The sequence below is a fragment of the Periophthalmus magnuspinnatus genome, chromosome 15 (assembly GCF_009829125.3).
Source record: "Periophthalmus magnuspinnatus isolate fPerMag1 chromosome 15, fPerMag1.2.pri, whole genome shotgun sequence".
NCBI classification, from domain to species: domain Eukaryota; kingdom Metazoa; phylum Chordata; class Actinopteri; order Gobiiformes; family Gobiidae; genus Periophthalmus; species Periophthalmus magnuspinnatus.
In genome coordinates, this window is record NC_047140.1 from 8,208,037 (window position 1) to 8,227,240 (window position 19,204).

The 19,204-nt window shown below is 40.7% G+C and overlaps 1 protein-coding gene across 3 annotated transcripts in view; it reads right to left on the bottom strand.

The window, feature by feature from the left end:
- Positions 1-19,000, bottom strand: part of LOC117382843 (echinoderm microtubule-associated protein-like 6) — a 103,206-nt gene extending 84,206 nt beyond the window's left edge. For all 3 annotated transcript variants that reach the window (XM_033980082.2, XM_055227505.1, XM_055227506.1), the window contains exon 1: positions 18,804-19,000. In XM_033980082.2, coding sequence (XP_033835973.1) covers positions 18,804-19,000 — 197 coding nt within the window. The remainder of the gene's footprint in view (positions 1-18,803) is intronic.
- Between the last annotated feature and the right edge of the window lie 204 nt (positions 19,001-19,204).

Below are 19,204 nucleotides of genomic sequence, written 5' to 3' on the forward strand. Positions count from 1 at the left end.
TCCACTTATCTGAAGATTGGTGGTTCAAATCCTGCTCTAAACGTAAACATCATTGGTTGAGAGGTCAGATCCACTGACCCACAGGTCAGTGGTGCAATTCAAGCTCCCACAGATGAATGTGTCATTGTGTCCTTAGGCAGCTGATCTCACCTCCAGTGTCTGCATACATTAGTGTAAGAATGTGTGTGTAAATGGGTGAGTGGCTCCTTGACGGTTTGAGTGCTGTGAAGGTAGAAAGCACTACATAAAAATGTGATCATTTACCATTTACCATAGTCTCCAACAAATCCAACATTCTTTCCATCCATCAGACCACAAAAGGCCACCAGGGTCTTAGCACCAGAGTTGATTCCTCTAGAACAGGAGTAGAGCTGATGTTTCCTCCTCAATAAGTAGCTCAGATCCAACTCTTTCAGATTAACAGTGAGGAGTGACAGAGGAGCCAGAGGGATGGCGGTGCGTTCGGGAGCAGGCAGATTGTAGGAACATTCATGACTGCAGGCAGATGGCGGTGGGATGGTGCGCACATAACTCCTTAGTCATCATCTTAATGAAGACCACTGAGCTGCGAGTCCCACAGCCACCAGGCAGGCGCTGAGTAAATATCACACTGATAACATCATTTGACTTCTGGAGATGAAAATGGGACACAGTGATCAGATAGAGAAAAGAAATGACTTCCACTCAAAAATACTGGCTTTAAAAGGCCCATATTATGCTATTTTCTCATCTGTTGTAATTAAGCTTGTCACGATAATAACTATACCAACATTGTTCAGTACATGACGGATGGAACAATACTTCTGGGGGTCAATATTTGTCGTGGGGACTGGGCTACAAACTAATTACTTAAATGTTGCATTCTGCTATTTAGTTATTCATCTGTCTCTCAGCTGGCCTAGGAACGCCTTAGAGTCTCACCAGAGGAGCTGGAGAAGTGTCTAGGGTGAGGGAAGTGTGAGAGTTCCTCATCCTCATCAAAAACATGTTTATGTGTACTTATTAAATATGGGGCAGTGCACATCAATAACATGTGTCAGTACATCATGTAAATGTGCCACAGTTAGAGATACAGGCTCATTTTCACCCATAGTCCCTTTGGCAGGTTGATGGCAAAACAGAAAACAGGACATAGGCACAAAGATGAATGTAAAATGTATAAAAAAGTGGAGTAATGAGTGCGACGTCACCCATAGTGTTCAGCTCGTGGCAAATGAAACTCATCAAGGCTAGCAGTCCTGGGGGTGAAGGTATCATAGCTACTGCTACTTTCCATCTGCAGGTCCAAGGCAGGTGAATACACATTACCATTCATTATAATTACATTCTTATGTGTGTATAATAATAATAGTAATAATGGCTACATTTGTGATGCGCTCTATAGGCTTGTCAAAGCCTCTCAAAGCGCTACACTATAGTCATTACATATATATATATATATACATCTAATCTAATGAACAAAAGGTCAAAAGAGCTGTTAACTTGAAAACTACTGCTTCATGACATCACAAGGTGGAACAGAGCATGGGAGATGTAGACAGACTAATAATAAAGGGTTTCTCAAGCATGTGTGAATGGAACAAAACACAACTAAAGGTATGTTTTTGATGAGGTTAAAAGCTCACAAGAATCCATTTTGTGTAATATAGGAAATTTACGGGGGTCTTTTTGGCTAACTTCCTGAGACGCTAGAATGGCACTTTGCCTTTAGCAGTAAAAGTAATGGATACAAGTGTCTAGGGCATTGGAGAGGAAAAATCTAATTTAGCTCAGAAATGATCCCCCTGGAAGTCAAATAAAAACAGTAATGGTAAAAGACATGCTCTCTGCAGGCCGGACATGATTGTATTACCAGTTCAGAGATTTGTTATTTCATATTAGTGTAGCAGTGCAGCTTGGAACGCCACACCTCAATGCACAGGGGCTTTTCCACAACTGTACAAGGTGACGGAACAACAGCACCAGCAAGGGCGTTTCTAAGCAGTGGCCTGTAAAATCTGAATGGCCACTTCATGTGCCATTCATGGAGCTATAATAAAAACTGGATAAGACACTCCACCTCTGTCTTGATGTTAGTCCTGATGTAGACTTGCTTTGGTCCTGTTCTAGTCCTGAGTATAGTACAGGCTTAGTTCCCAGTTTAGTCCCACTTGTAACCCAAGTGGTAGCATTAAAAATCTAAATCATGTTAATTGCCTTGTATTGTTGCTTGCTTTTGCAATATTATACTTGGGATTATCAAATTTCTTTCTCATATCTTCTCATTTACTCTAGATACACTCATCACTGTAATATAATAAATAATGATCTTATTCCAGTCTCACAATCCATTGCTTTACACATCATTACATAAAATAAAGGCGTCCTTCTCCAGCTCAAAGTCCTTCTTGTATTTCATAAACAGTGCTGAAATGTCCCATATGCTCATGTGTCTAAATTAGCACTTGAGCTGCCAGGACATGTCTGCTGCTAAAGTAGTTTGACAGCTAACAGCTAACAGCTAACTCACAGACGCCCGTCCAGCCCTGGGATGAGGCCGCCAGCTCCGGCATGGCCCTGACAGTGAACGCATCGCTGGACTCTTCTCTGGCTGCTAGCCCGGCAGCTCCAGGCACAAAGACAACAATACCACAGCTCCTCTCATTGGCGTAGCATAGCGGCGGAGGGGATGAATGAACACATGCATGTGGTAGGACCCCAAGGGGTCCCTGGTGGTGCAGTTCTGGGCAGGTGATGATGATGATGGGGTGGAGAGAGGGTTGGAGGGCACGAACAGCCTTCCAACTGTGTTACGGGATGCATGAAGACCAAGGCAAAATCAACCAGAAAAATCTGCAACATTTTATCACATGAAAGTCAAAAAGTTCACTGCTTTGTTATATACAAGTTGAAGGATAAATTAACCAGGAAGACTGCATTTGTTACCACATCACTATCAACCAATCACAACTGGTTGTTTTTGCCAATCAACCAATAAACCAATCACCTCACAAGTCATTCCTATAAATGCACTTTTTTCCCTTCTTTCATCAAATGAACTGTCAGTTTCTGTTCTGTTGCATGAAGAACAGGTGCAGAGGCACGGGGATCGTTCTGTAGATTTTTATTGTCAGTTACAGCAATACAGTCAGGTTAAAGGCAGCGTCCAGCAAAACTCAAAGCAGAGTCAAGTGACCTGAGCGACTCTTGTGCAGAGTCTAACCAGATGAGATTGTACCAGGGTTTTTATACTACTAAAAGAGTATGGGTTAAACATTCTATAGATGAGAAATTTAAAGCAAAGTCGAACAGGGTGAGTGTTCTATAACCCTCCCAGAGTGGGAGTTACAGTACTGAGATGAGAGGGGCTACAGACAACCAAACAGATAACCAGAATGATCAGAACCTAGCTGTTATCTTCCCTTAGTGTCATATATGGCCACTGCTGCATGGGAAACAGAATGTTTGCACCTTTGTAAGAAACTAAGCAATGTATTACAATTGTATATTGTCCACAAAATCCTCTTCTGCCAAATCTCCGCTGCAGCAGCAGAACTATTATACTCTTCAGCCTCTCTATCACCTTCTCTCACCACCACCAGTAATACATTTTCCTGACAAACTCAACAAAGTCAATGAATACTAAAAAAATATGCTTATAGGTTATAAGTTACTGATGCTTAAACAGCATAATAATAACAATAACAATAACAATAATAATAATAATAATAATAATAATAATAATAATAATAATAATAATAATAATAATAATAGAATAATAAAATAGAAAAAGAACAATAACAAAGTTAAGTTTCGGTCCAAACTCCACCAACTGGGACTCAACTCCTCTCTGTGCAACTGGACTGTGGATTTTCTCACTAATCGTACACAGAGTGTCAGAGTGGGCAAGAACACCTCCCAAACCCTTGTTGTCAACACCGGGGCCCCTCAAGGGTGTGTTCTGAGCCCTCTGCTATACACTCTCTTCACACATGACTGTCTTTCCTCCTCTGCGTCCAACCTCATCGTTAAGTTCGCTGATGACACAACAGTGCTCGGCCTTATATTCAACAATGATGAGGTTAACTACAGGAGGGAGGTGCAACACCTCGAGTCATGGTGCCACCACAACAACTTGCTTTTAAACACTAAAAAGACCAAGGAGATTGTTGTGGATTTCCGCAGAAAAAGTCACAACAACCACCTACCTCTCCTCATTGGCACCGAGGCGGTGGAGAGGGTGAGCAGTTTTAAATTCCTGGGGGTAACTGTGACTGAGGACCTGTCTTGCGGCGATCACATCACCTCAGCCGTACGGAAGGCCCAACAGTGCCTTTACTACCTGAGGAAATTGAGGAGTGCCCACATTCCCAGACCTCTGATGTTGAACTTTTATAACTGTGCCATCAGTAGCGTTCTGACGTATGGACTTTTAGTCATCTACTCCACTTGCTGTCTGAGAAGAGTGCACAACATCCTGTGGGACCAACATCACCCTGCGCACCATCTTTTTCACCTGCTGCCCTCAGGGAGAAGGTACAGGTCCATAGGGGCCAGAACATCCAGACTGGCCAACAGTCTGTATCCACAGGCTGTGAGGCTCCTGAACTCTGCCCCTCTCCCCTCTCGGCCCCTCTCTGCTCTCCTCTCACGGACAAAAACCACATCCAACACTTAATAACACTGAACTGGTTGCATTGTTGCATTTTGTCATCATTCTCCGGTCCCTGTCTGTATGTCCCTGTTTTGTGCACCTTACTGACACCATCATGCTGCTACAAGAACTGTCTCATGTTGTACTGAAGCCACACTGGGTCAATGTTTACACTTAGGTTTAAGGGGTATTTATTATTTATGGGTTTGGACTTTATGGGATGCTACAAACACAATTTCGTTGTTCTTCTGTGACAATGACTACAAATAAATTGAATTGAATTGAATTACCCAGCCCACTGTACATCTCCATCTCAAAGCCACTAACCACTCCTTTGAAGATAGCGAGGTACAGGTCGTAGCCAAAGAAAAGTTTGAGAGGGGGCCTCGATCCTTAGACCTAAATCTAAGGAAAACAATAGTGCTAGCCAGTATGCTAATAGGTGTAAGAGCACCCATTAGGAACCTGATCGATTATACTAAATATGATTCAGGGACAGTTCACACTCAGTGTAGTTCAATAAATCTAGCCAACAAAGAGAAACTGTAAACAAATAGGTGTGTTACGTCTTTTTCACACTGCCACTTGTGGGTCGACGTAAAAGAACATTCGCTCTGAGAGTGGTGCGCTCGGGCTGGTGTGAACCCAACAGTAGCACTCTGGACCACATTAATAGACAGCATTAATACCCTGCTTTGATGATGCTTGAGACAGTATTCACAAGGCTCTGTCTGCTTAAAGCACGTTGTCATAGAAATAACTTTGACGATCAGCTGATGGACTCTCACGTAGCTAATAGTGTGTGTTTGAGGTGAATGATGAACAAGGCTGACCCAAAAATTAAGTAAATAGCACTAAATCACACTGCACATAGGAGTCACCCCACAGAGCCACTAACATATGTGAAGACAACCTTGGTTTCAGTGTGCGACAATGTTCACCAGCAATCTGACCAGGGCTGAAGAATCTGCTTGGATGAATGGCCAAATGTCTTCAATCAAAAACTTTTGTCCAGTTGACAGAGATTTATTTTTCGTTTGCTATAAAAAATGGTTAATTCAATTCATGTTTGTTTTCATACCTGACAGCTTTCAAAGTGGTCTTGTGATGTGCCTGGTCAGCTGATTTACACAGGTTTCTGAATGACCGCTCAATTTCAGTACTAAAATGACCATAAATAGTCTAGTGAAGCAGTATGGACTTTAAAAACACAGAGGAGCCTTATGGATTGCTGGCATAAAGCAATGAGGGTAGGCACATAATGAACAAAATACAACTCAAAGTATGTTTTTGATGAGAATACGGCATTGCAATATGGCTAAAAGAATTTTGCATAACATCATCCTGTAGTACACTATATGTAAAAGAAAAGTGTTCCAAACATGGGGCTGCAGAAGTGGTGGGGGAAGGATTTAAGGATTTGCCTAATCCCCATATAACTATAATGGTTTTTCATGTTCTGCTTTTAGACGTTAGAGCTAGTTTCAAAGAAGGCACCAAAATAGGAACCCATTTTAATCTTTGTAGTGTAAATGATAACCACTGAACCATAAAATATGTTTGTTATACAAGATTACACAACTGGGAGTGTGTTGTATGTAATTCTGGCACATTCATCACATAGTTTTATAGCCTACTTAGTTTGTACTTAAGATTAGTCTATACATAGTTATAGTCAATGCTTATATAACAATAAGTACAGTAACATCACCAAATCACAACAACATATCGTGGTAGCTGTCTTTACCTGTTTTGTACTGTATCCACATATTCTGAATGGGTAAACTTTTATCAAGAGGCTACTTCACCTTATAATTTTAGTGCTAAAACTACCTTTACAATCAAGCAGAAACAGGAATAGTTTGCTTGTGTGTGGTGGTTGTGTTTTATATGTGCTGCCTTATGAAACCTTAATATCTTGTTTTTAGATATGTTTACACCTATGAATATTTAATAATGAGTAGGTTATTTCCAGCTTGTGGGCGGTTTCTGTACCTCTGTCACGTTCAACTGTCCCAGATATGTGACAGTTGAATGTGAAACCGTGTGTGTTTTCAGCTGGTTGTGCTTGTGAGGTGCTCGGTATGTCAGGGTACACTCTGACAGCTCCTGCCCCACCACGCTGCACTGTGTCAGGCAGAGCGGTGAGGTTTATCTGCTCAGAGGATGAAGGCTTCGGATGGAGGCAGGTAATACATACACAATCCTACGCTCGCTCTATGTGGAAAAACACTATTGTTATTTCTCAAGCAGTATTTTTATGACTGGCTACTAACATCCACGCTCTCATTTTCTAAAACCCCTTGCATCTGATGCAAAGACCCTGTACTTGTTTTTTCCCCTGTATTTGAGTTAAATTTTATATATCAAAATCACTCCACTGCGCGCTGTGTGCATCTAATTATAAAGCGACTGTCCAATTATCAGGAAGTGTCCATTAGCATGCTGCATGGTCTGTGAGAGCAGTGAAAAGCTCTTAGGAACTCATTGCTGTGAATAACTAGGATGCTCGGAATACATAAGTAAGGAATAACGTTGGACTGCAGTTTAAAATTAACTAGTTTTGATTTTCATGTATTAAACGTTCATTATTGCTCAGTTTTTGATTTGATTTATCAATAATCTAAAAAACTGTATTCATAGAAAACTGTCATCTTCCTCAGCCCTGTACTGGCCACAGAGGAGCTGGTAGTAATTAGCACAGCAAATTTACTGTCACAGCCAAACAAGTAAACAGCAGCCTGTTAGCCTGGGAGCGAGTTAGCCTGGGAGCGTCTTTCTGTGGTCCAGTCGAGCAGAAACTCCAGCACTCTGGCTGGCCGTCCCTGCTATAACTGTACGTGAACATGTGTGCGTCGGTCAGGTTGTGCCCGCAGGCCCCAAAAGCAAATGGGACAAGAGAGAGAAAGGAGAGCAGCAGCCCAGATCCTTTAGACACAGTTCAGGCTAGCATAAAACACAAATCTAAAGGAACTAGTGAATGATGTATTTTTAAAGGGGCAATAGAGAATGTAGTTAGCTTGTTTTGAAAGAAGAAGCTACACAGTTGGCACACGCAGTATAGCTAGCAAGACGATCCAAGAGTGGATTCTAGTTCTACACAAACCAGGCACATAGGTTACACTATACTTATGCTATATATTTATGGAGTAACTGTATTGCCTTGGTAAAAATTTAAAAAATAAAAACGCAATTTCTAATGTTGGCTCAGTGCTAAAGTTGTCTTATTGATAGAACCAAATAGCAGTCCTATAAACCTTACCTATTAAAATTTATTTAAAAACAAACAGATGACAAAATTGTGTAGAAACAACAACCTTCTGACTTAATGAAGTTTTTCTTTAATATTTAAAAAAAGACCAATTTATAATAATAATTTTGGGTGACAGTGGCTTTACAGCAAGAAGGTTTGATCCTTGGGTTTTCTGTGCAGAGTTTGCATGTTCTCCCTGTATCTGGGTGGGCTGCATCCATTTTCCTCCATCAACCCAAAGCATGTACCATAAGTCAAATCCTCCAGTTCAGGTAGTCCTAACCAACCCTAGCAACAAGATCACAGAGATGGGTCCCCAAGCAATGCACTAATTCCCGGTACTTGGAGGTTAAAATGTTTTATAATTAGATCCCAACAGAACACAACAGTCTCATTTTGACACTAAGAGCTGCTTTTACAATATATCTTTCAGTTTTATGAATGAATACAGCGAAGCAAGCCTTTCGTTACAACCACTACTTGAGTCTTTAGATAAAACGGGTTGTAGTAGTGAAGAGTGGAGAGCTGCAAATGGGAGCTGCTTTGAGCTGCGGGTCATAATTGTGTATTGAGTAGAGCGTGAGACTGTGTGAGTATAGGGACATAAAAGAGCCACGGCCCCGGGAGGCCTGCTGCAGAACGAGCCCAGTCTACTCCTCTCTCTCTTTCACTAAACTCCAGGCTTAATGCGTCAAGATGGAGCCTGCAATTACCAGAGACATGCATCAGGGCAATTCGGTAGAATTCAGAGCTCTCAGCAGGGCCATTGACCAGAAGCTAGGAAGGAAGTCACCTAGCAGTTTAGCCAAGAGGGTTGATTCATAACAAAAATATTCTGTTGTATAATTTTTGATATGTAGCTTAGTTTGGTGGGATAGTACCTGCCGAAAATATTTAACATAGTTTGAGTTCTAAAGCAGAATTCCTCAGGCGATTTACGCACAAGAAAGGCATTTTTCTGACAGTTTTAACATTGATTTAACAAAATAAAGGTGTTGGTTATAACTATTTGTGCCATTTAGATGAGTTTTGGCCATTGTTTACATTACGGTTGTCAGGTAATTCAATTCAATTTTATTTACATAGCACATTTAAAAGCATCATTTGCCCAAAGTGCTTCACATAAAAAGTTAACAAAAAACACATATACAGATAATATGATACATCGAAAAAAAAACAATAAAACACTAAGATATCCCATGTAGCTAGTATTAAATGCCAGGGAGAAGCGGTGGGTTTTCAGTTTCAGTCTAGTCTAGGAATCATAAAGTTATTATCTCTAGGTATGTAATATCTGCTGGAAGTAAAATGATAAAATCTTAAATATAATGTTGTGAAGTATTTTTTTGTGGAATGAGTATAGCCTAACCTAACTAGTACTGGGTTTCATATGACATCACAGCCGTCTATAGACCAATATTAATAAATACAGATGGGAGACAGATACAGTGAGTCCTTGGGTTTAGTCAATAATTGATCAACATTGGATATGTCATGGCAAAGTAGAACGTAATTAAGAGGGAAAATGGTCTCTTGCCCCCATCTGGAAGTATAACATCACTTTCTAGAGTAGAAAGTAGAAATGTGACATATGAAAACTGTCCTACACCAAAAAGTCCTTGTTCCTAAAAACGGTAAGAAATAAAGTTTGGAATTACAGTCACAATTTCAGCACATATGTCTAGTTTGTATATAACACACTTTTCTCTAAAAATAAATCAGATATAGTATTTACATTATTTGCTTGGGGAAGTTTTAATCATGAGTCACATCACGACTCCACACAGACTACCCTGACATCTTTGTATTACTAGCTCCCCTTTGCAATATGGACTTTCTGTTTAGATGTAGAGATGCAGTGGGAATGATTAAGACTCAAGATTGTAATATGCAAGTGTTGGCTTTCATTGTAAATTAATAAGTGATCATCCACCACAGCATCTGAGTTAAAATGGGATGTGGTAAGACTCGCCAATTTGACCATCTGCTTTTTTGCTGAAATCACAGTTGTTTGTTTAGTCATGATTTATGCTCAAACACAAAAACTTTTACTCCCTCTTACAGAACTGCATTTAATGAATCATGATGAAGTGTGAACTCTAAAAAGCAGCAAATGACTTTAGTTGCTTCTTAATGGCAACATAAACATACTTAAGTCTACAAAGTTGTAATGAAATTGAAATTATGATTAAAGTCCACCACACACTACAGAATCATTTGCCTCCTGTCGGTTCAAGACCCCCTCCCTCGCTCTGTATAGATGGTGAGGGCTGAAAGATGAAGAGACATGGGATGGGAGGGAGGGGCCAAGAAAGTGGAGACAAACAGTGTTGCCGGGATAGGCTTGTATAAATAGGACTTCTGGGTAAATAGAGGTGTGGTTGAGAGAGCAGGGGGAGGTTGAAACATGGTCCTCAGTTTTTTAAGTGGCAGCGTTCCTCATAGTGTCCGAGCGATTCTGAGCTGCTCTGTCATATCATAAATTCGTAACCACAAAATATCACCACGGCAACATCCAATAAAATAGAGCGTCAGGGGCAGACGGAGTGACGGACACAGAGGCAGAAGATACAAACTCAGGAAATAGCTAAAAATAATTAGGTGACTTTTTTACTCACCTCTCGTAAAGCTGCAGCATTATTATTCATAAAATTTGTTGTAACACACAGTCTACAAAATGATGTGCTTTTAATCCAGTTTAATTAATCCAGTTTTGAAAGTTCTTTAAAAGAGAAAGGCGAGAGTAGATCCTCATGTGTCTGTTTACATTCGCATAATGAGGATCGGGGTGAAGCGAGGATTAAATAAAACTGAGATTGTGGTTTTTGGCCAAACTAACCTTCTGCTTGACCCTGACAGTGTGACGTCCTCTGTCTCTTATTGTCATCCTGCAGTGAGGAATCTTGGGGTGATTGTGGACTCCATGTTCAAACTGGACAAGTACATTACCTCTATCATAAAGTCCAGCTTTTTTCAGTTGAGGCTCATTGCCAAAGTAAAGCCCTGCCTTCCACTGACAGATTTTGAAAAAGATGTCCATATGTTTGTAATATTGCATGTGAATTATTCTAATAGTTTGTCTGTGGGGTTGGACCAGGTCTCTACAGCGTCTGCAAAATGGACAGAACACTGCAGCTTGTTTGCTCACAAAAAATAAGAGATGACAGCACATCACGCCCATGCTGTGCAACCTGCACTAGCTCCTATTTCATACCAGGTGAAATTTAACCTCCTGAGACCTGGCGTCCTCATATGTGGACCACATATTTTGGCCCATCTAGGCCACAGTGCAAATTTTTAGAAGAAGAATAACAGCATACAATAACAGCAACAATGAAAATATATTATATATATATTATATTTTTAATACAGTTTAGAATGTTTAGAATATTTAATTTTAATTTTTTTTGTTTTTCTTCCTGCTCCTGTCAGCAGCTCTTCACATGAGACACATTGTTCCAAGAGGCACAATTGTTGTTTCTCATTTTGTTTTTACATTTAGGACAAATGTTGCTGTTTTCAGGGTCTTGATAAATAAAATGAGTATAATGTCCACATATGAGGACATTTGATTTACATAATTTTTTCTCAGAAACTACATAATGTAAAAAGATAATTCTTTGTATTTAGACTCATCAGGTCCCAGTCAGCCCAAATAACAAACAGAAATTAATAAAGCATCTCATGCAAGAGCCCGGGTCTCAGGAGGTTAAAATGTTACTGTTTAAATATCTGCACTCTATGGGTCCTCTATATTTGAGAAAGCTACTGCAGCCCTATACTCCACCCAGAGCCCTGACATCAGCTGACCAGCTCCAGCTGGCTGTGCACAGGGCTAGGCTCAAAACCAGAGGAGACAGAGCCTTTTCTGTGGCAGCACCAAGACTATGGAACAGCGCCCTCTGCCTGTCAGGTCCTCTCAGTCTGTAGAGCAGTTTAAGACCAGACTAAAAACCCACCTCTTCTCCCTGGCATTTGGTTCTAGCTCTGGAGGATATCTTTGTTTTTTACTGTTTTATTCAAGTGCAATGCTCTGATCTTTGGAACACTTTAGAGTCTCAAAGCGAGGTGTTTTACTGTAGATAGGAAACAGCTGACAAGAGGTGTGCTCACAACTTTTAGCTTGTGGTGTGTGGCCTCTTCGTTGCCATATCCCGCTGCAGTCTTTGTGCTCGGAGATTTAAAGTCTCATCCGATTCTCTTTGTGTCTGTGGTCTGTGCTTTATGTCGCACATTTAATAATCATTTAAGACTGAAAAATCCTGCAGTGTGTGGAGGGCTTTAGGCTAAGAAATTGTGATATATTTTTGGCATAAGGCCCACCCTGACATAGTGAGTTTCTCTTTAAAAGCATTTCTCTCATTTAGACGGTTACCCTTCCATTCTCCTTGTAAGAAAATCAGACTGATAGACTTATCCAGAGTTTGTGCCAAATAGTCCATAAATAACCAACTACACTTACAGCAGCACTGCCTCCCTGGTTTAACCTGTTCAAAGGGTGATATATATTCAAACAAAGTGCTTGTTTTCAATAATGCCAAATTAGAATCAAGTATAAAATAAATAACAGGTGTTTAATTATCATGCCCAGAGTGTGAGAGTGTGTTGTGAGTGTCCTGGTGTGACCTCAGAGCTGCCGTCAGACAGGAGTGAAAGACGAAGCGAGAAAGAGAGAAAGTGAAAAAGGAAAAGTGAAAGAGCGAGAGGAAAGAATAGAGAGAGAGAGTTGTGGTGAGCTTCATGTCGTGGGTGTGGATTAAGACTGCAGTGCAGCACCTACAAACTTGCGCTGTGAGACCTGCAGAGGTGGCTGTTAGTCACAATAGAACTCATTTAAGACTGAGGGTACCCTAGTTAAAAAGAGTATTGTGCAAAATCGACTTTTTGGAGCTTTCTACCATGTTATTATGTTGTTCTGCTATCAAAAAACATATCTGAAGAGGTTTTATATGTCATCCATGCAAGTTTGTGATATTGTGATTTCTTCTCCGTTCAGTTATACCTAGGGCTGTGCAAAAAATTGATTAAATCGATTAATCAAATTTGAAGTTCAAATCGATTTGTTTGGAAGAAAATACATTTTTATTTTCCCCACTTTCCACTGCATTGGAAATACCATTGAAAATGCAAGAAAGGCTGCAAGGACCAAAGCTTAGCACAGGGCCGTCCAGCACATGAGTTTTGAAATCAGTGGCATCAAATACAATTTTGGGGAGCGTGTTTAATGCAATAGTTTGTTTTATCTCATTCATAAAAGATTTTCCCAGTGGCCAATGGGTTAAATATGATCACCGAACACCCTAGCCCTACCACCTACAAAAACATTTGGCTTTCTGAGTACCCCCAGATCTATAGTGTTTTTATTTTATAATAGTAGGTCTAAACTAAGGCCACACCAGGTCTAAGTTGTGGCTAGTTCAAACCAACAAATGACCCAAAGAAGGACCAAATTGACTTTCATTTAAGAAACACTGCTCCCCACTAGCTTGCATCGACTTTAATAGAGTTTAGCTTGGAGCTGTTGGTTCAGAGGCAGCACAGAGGCTTCATCTGGAGCCCTGTGCTGCTGGAGTATACTTCTGCTGTGTCACTGGTAATGAAATGTACCATACATCAGACTGGGCCAGGCAAGGAACAAACTACTGCTAGGTCTACTGCTGCTACCACAAATATAAAACCCATGTCGAACAAACCAGCTGGAGGGACAAACAGCATGCACGCAGATGGGACTGGAGATATGGAACGGTTAGCTCCATTGTCTGAACACAGTGAGGATTATTGATAAGGCTATTGGCTTTTGCACAAAGGCATGAGAATAATCAACAGAGAACAGAGAGAGAGAGCACAAACCAATGCTGCTCATGAGAGGAATCCACACTTAGTTTACCTTAACTTCTGTCAGAAATACCAAAAAGTGAAATTGCCAACAAAATGTTCCCCAAACTCACTGACAGCGCAGACATGAAATCAATCAGGAGAGACAGAGTGCACCTGGAGGGCACTAAAGAGATTTTACTTCAAAAACAAGATGGTTTCACTTTCCTCCTCCTTACACCTGTATTTCAACGATCCTCACACTTTCCCAGTCTTACAACAAAATAAACAACTGAGCAATGATTTAAAGAAGGCCGTATTATGCAACATCAACTTTATGGAGCTTTTCTCATGTTATAATATTTTCTCATCAAAAACTGAGATGGTTTGAGTAATGGCTTGGGTAGTGATCTTTCCCACTATTCCAACCGTCCTTGAAGTTAGCTGTACAATCCTGTACAAGTGTGCAGTAGATTGATTAGCGGAACGCACACTGATTGTGTTGTGATAGCGCTCTGAAGAGAGAGTGACTTTGCATGGAGAACAAAGGAGGGGAGACTCAGAAAACTGAAACTTATAAAAAATGTTAATATATTGTTTTCAGCCAATATAGCATTTTCAAAACAATAAAAGGCAACATGGTGGTCCAAATATGGTATGTATGAGCAGTTAATACCCCAGATGTAAAATACTACTCATTAAATATAAAAATCAATCATCCGCATGCACCTTTTTTGTTATAATATGACTCACTGCGAAGTTAAGCTTGACCCACTCAGCCATGTTTATTAATGTTTGCACTATACAATACGGGCAGCTATAGGGCCGAGAGAAGGCACAAGGAAATAATGATATGACTTTTTGGCATATCGCCCAAACTTGAGTAGAGTTTCTGGAATTTCCCCATTGTGGGACAGATAAAGGTGCTCCTATCCTATCACCTATTATGCAGGTGTAGTGACTATATTACTGTAGTGTAGTAATCCTTTTTAGAGAAGACACTGGTGTGATGTGAGTGTGTGAGAGTGGGGCTGTAGAATCCAAACATGTGCTGCTCTGATGACTCATCCCCTGTTCACTGTGCCTCCTGTCTCTATGCGTGTGTGTGTGCGTGTGTGTGTGTGTGTGTGCGTGCGCGTGTGTAATGAAATCATATTAAAGCGTTAAGTAGTTTGACAAGTGCAGTAAAAAGATAAAGACATTACATTCACCACAAGTTGAACAGAGGTGGGTGGTGCTACACTCTTCTACACTCTAACGTCTTAATAAAATTGTAGTTCTCACAGTGGTTTTCAGATACTGTACTTTTATTCCTACTTTTATTCCTACTGATTTAGTTTGTGTCATTTTTGTGTCTGTCATTATGTGCATTATTTGAAGGTCCTATATTAGGTAAAATCGACTCTTATTAGCTTTAAGTCATGTTATAATGCTGTTACCTTCTCAAAAACATACCTGGTGTTGAGTAACCCATTTTTATTAGTCTGTCTACATCTCCAAAGCTCAAAATGCTCTGTTCCACCATGTGATGTCATGAAGTGGTTGTTTTCAAGTTAACTACTACCTCGAAGTAACTAGTCTTATACAGTGACATTTATGGCCTCTCTACCAACCTCTGGAGAAAGTATGCGCTTAATGATGGTAAAAAGTAGCATCCCTATTCTCCAACACATTGTTTTTTTGTAAAAATGTGTTTACAATGCCAGAAAGACGATCGCACGTGTACGCAGATGTGTGTGAATCACGCACTTGCTCTCATCTGTCCTCATCACCACTACAAATCCCTCCGCCGCGTGCTGTTCCTACTTTATATTCATTTATTCACAACAAACATTTGCTCTCATTTTGGCAGCAAACTCCAACCAAAACAAGAATTTCTGCGATAAACCCAGATGTCATCTTTCAATCAGAATAACCAGCTCTTCTCCAAACTGTGCTGCTGGGTGAGAAAGAGAAGGAGCAATCATCTGTTATTAATACAGTATCGATATTCTGTAGCCGTAGTGAGGCTGAGAAAGCACTGAGCAGGTTTAAACTGGTGAAGAGATGAACTGCGTGGGTGAGAGGAGGAGAGGAGTATTAACAAGCTCTCCAAATGAAAAGAGAGAGAAGGTGACGACAAGATAAGAAATCGCCCTAAGAAGATACAAAAAAACATGGGTGAAACGTAATACTTAAAGACGAGGTATTTTACTTCTATGGGGTAATAACTGCTTACATATTTAGGTCACCATGTTAGCTTTTATTGTTTTGAAAATGCTATATTCACCCAAAACAACGTGTGATTAAGAAGTTTCATTTCTCCCATTCCCCTTGCTCCCCATGCTAAGTCACTCACCCTTCAGAGCACTATGACAACACAATCATCATGCATCCCACTAATGAAACTACTGCACATCTCATCAGATTTGTGAAGCTGTTGTGTACTGTTTTGTATCATGCTTTTGTATATTTATGGAGAATTGCCATGTGGGAGCATGGGTGACGTTAGGCTTGTGGGCGGAGCATTGGACAGAATCTTACAGCTAAATGTAAGGAGGGTTTGAATAGGGCCTGGGAGAGATCACTAAATCACTGAAAGATGCATGGATGGCATCTAAATCCCTCTTTAGGATTCAGTTTGCAATGTACATTTCACAACATCTATGGCCTGGAGCATTTGAGAAAAGACTGACATATGAACTACCTGTTAACTGAATCATATACTTTTTCCTCTACACAAGGTAAGCAGGTTTTATACAGAGTAAGATCCCCTGGAGACATTGGGGCATTTAATTCTCTGTAGGGGACAATATATTTCCCAAATAACTGCTGCCTTTGCAATTTGCTAATCATGTGATTAATCTAACCACTCTAATGTGCTCAGTAACACTTAAGAATCGCAATGTGCACTCTCCACTGGCCACGGTGACCTCTCTACTATGGATGTAGCAACAATCAAAATCGTGATATTGTATCGTCAAAAGTCTCACAATAATATCGTCGGCCATGACTATATAGCAAAATACAAGCCTCTTTGCTAAAATTCATTGTTGTGATGCAGCATGAGCTAAAAACTGTTACGGTCACAGGGTCACATTTTTATACAGCGCTTTTAAACCTTTAAGGCACTCAAAGCACTTTGCATCAAGGAACCACTCATCCATTCACACACACATTCATACACCAGTGAATGCAGACACTGGAGACGAGGTAGGTTAAGTGTCTTGCCCAAAGACACACCAACAGCATTCATCTGTGGGAGCTGGAATCACACTGTGCGTCAGTGGATCTGACCTATCTACCTATGATGTTTACATGAAGGGGGATTCGAACCGCGAACCTTCAGATCAGTGGACAAACACTCTACCAACTGAACTACTGTTGTTATGAAGCACTTTTAAATCTTAAGCATCCACAAATATCGCAACAAACATTGTACCAAGAGATTTGGATATCATTGGAGCCTTACTCTTTCCTGTAGCTCACTCCACAAGTACAACTCAAGCTTTCACTATCTGCCTCACTGACCTTGACTCATCTTCAGCAAGTTATTGATGGTTGCTATAGAAACAGAGCATGCAAGTGAAACCATCTGCTGTTAGTAATATAATTCCAAATTTATACATGACATATAAGCTCCAGCACTGAGACTGCTGTGAAAATGTCAAGTATGGACCATTATCATACATTTATATCCACAGTGAAGTTAAACTCACAACCTTGGGCTTTAGACTATAGTCACTGCTATTCTACCAACTTAACACAAACTGTTTTATAAGTATAGTAATAATAAAGTTTTTTGAGTTTGTATGAACAATAGCACATATACATTATTAATAATACGGGGCCATACCACCTGTCATAATGGCAAATGGCCCCATTTTTATAAGGTGCTTTGCCACCTTCAAAGCACCCAAAGCACTTTACATCAAGGAACCACTCACCCATTCACACACCAGTGCACGCAGACACTGGGGGCGAGGTGGCTTAAGTGCCCAAGGACAAAACAACAGTATTCATCTGTGGGCTGGAATCGCACCGCCGACCTGTGGGTCACTGGATCTGACCACACAACCAATGATGTTTTTAGGTCAAAAGCGGGATTCGAACTGCCAACCTGCCAATCAGTGCACAAACACTCTAAAAACTGAGCTACTGTGGCCCTTCTCTTCTGATCTTAGACACTAGTTAGTACGCTCACTCTGGTTAGCGCCTGGATGGGAGACCATTGGGAATACTGGGTCCCACAGTGAGACAGCAGTGACTGTAGTGGTTTTGAGTCTTTAAGCAAGACACTTCACCCACATTGTCTAAGTATGAATGTGGTGTGTGAGTTTTGATGGTGGTCAGAGGGCCCCCAGGGCAGTTGTGGCTGCAATAGTAGCTTACCATCACTGAGTGCAGAATGTATGAATAATGCAAGGAACTGTAAGGGAAAGCCCAGTGATCTAAATTACAGAGTTAAAAACATAGTATCACACTCAATAAGATTATTTTTACAATAAAATACTGTAAACTGTAATGCAATTTAATAATCTGGTAACAAACTTTTATACTCACACCTGCTCCTATTTGTTTTAAATAGATTTATGTACTTATATATTTTGCTTGTTTTTTGTTGGTATTTTTTCTGCATTATGAACAGGGCACCCATGAAAAAGAGTCTAAATAGATGGATGGATGGATAAATAAACATCCATCCATTTCTATACTTTACAAAAGCATGTAGTCTGGAACTGTCTCCAGAATCATCATGTGAACACCAAACTCTTATTCATCTCAGGTAAAACAAGTTATAGATTGGGTTCTGAATGAATGATTTCTTCTGCATTTGTGAGACACGTGCTACAAATTAGCAACTGTTCCTGTTGTCTGATGCACCCTGTGGTCTGGTTCCAGAGCCTTCTGCATTCACGCATAAAGTAGGAGGGACTGACTCACCAGGGTAACATTTTACATCGGGGTCAGATGCTCTTCCTGTCACAACCAGCCATATCATTCTGCCTGAAGCGGGCAATGAGAACGAACAATTACAGCATCTTTACTACCCCCCTCAGCTATCACTCGAACTTCTCTTAAAAATCTATATATTTAAAATCTGCGTCCTTGCACACGTCTTACCTGATGATGTCATCGTTGTGTCCCAGGTAGAACCTCTGGCTGTGCTCTCGGGTGTTGTAGACCACGCCCACTCCGGCCACAAAGTACACCAGCTCCTTGGCAGCGGTGTAGTAGAGGTTATTCCTGCACTGGTGTCCCCGGTATCCATAGACCCAGTCCAGTCTGAGGCGGCCGACCGGGGCACTGCGCTCCGACATGCTCACTCATCTGCAGCAGACACGCCTCCTCCACAAAAGCTCTGAGGAAACTGGCAGAAGATTACACTGTCAGAGGAGGAGGTAGACAAATATAGTGCTCAGGTAAGAGTAACAATATAACTCAGGTAAAAGCGGGCCTGTCACGCTAATTACTATATCGACTTATTGTTCATGGACTATAAAGTAGTGGTCCAAGATATTACT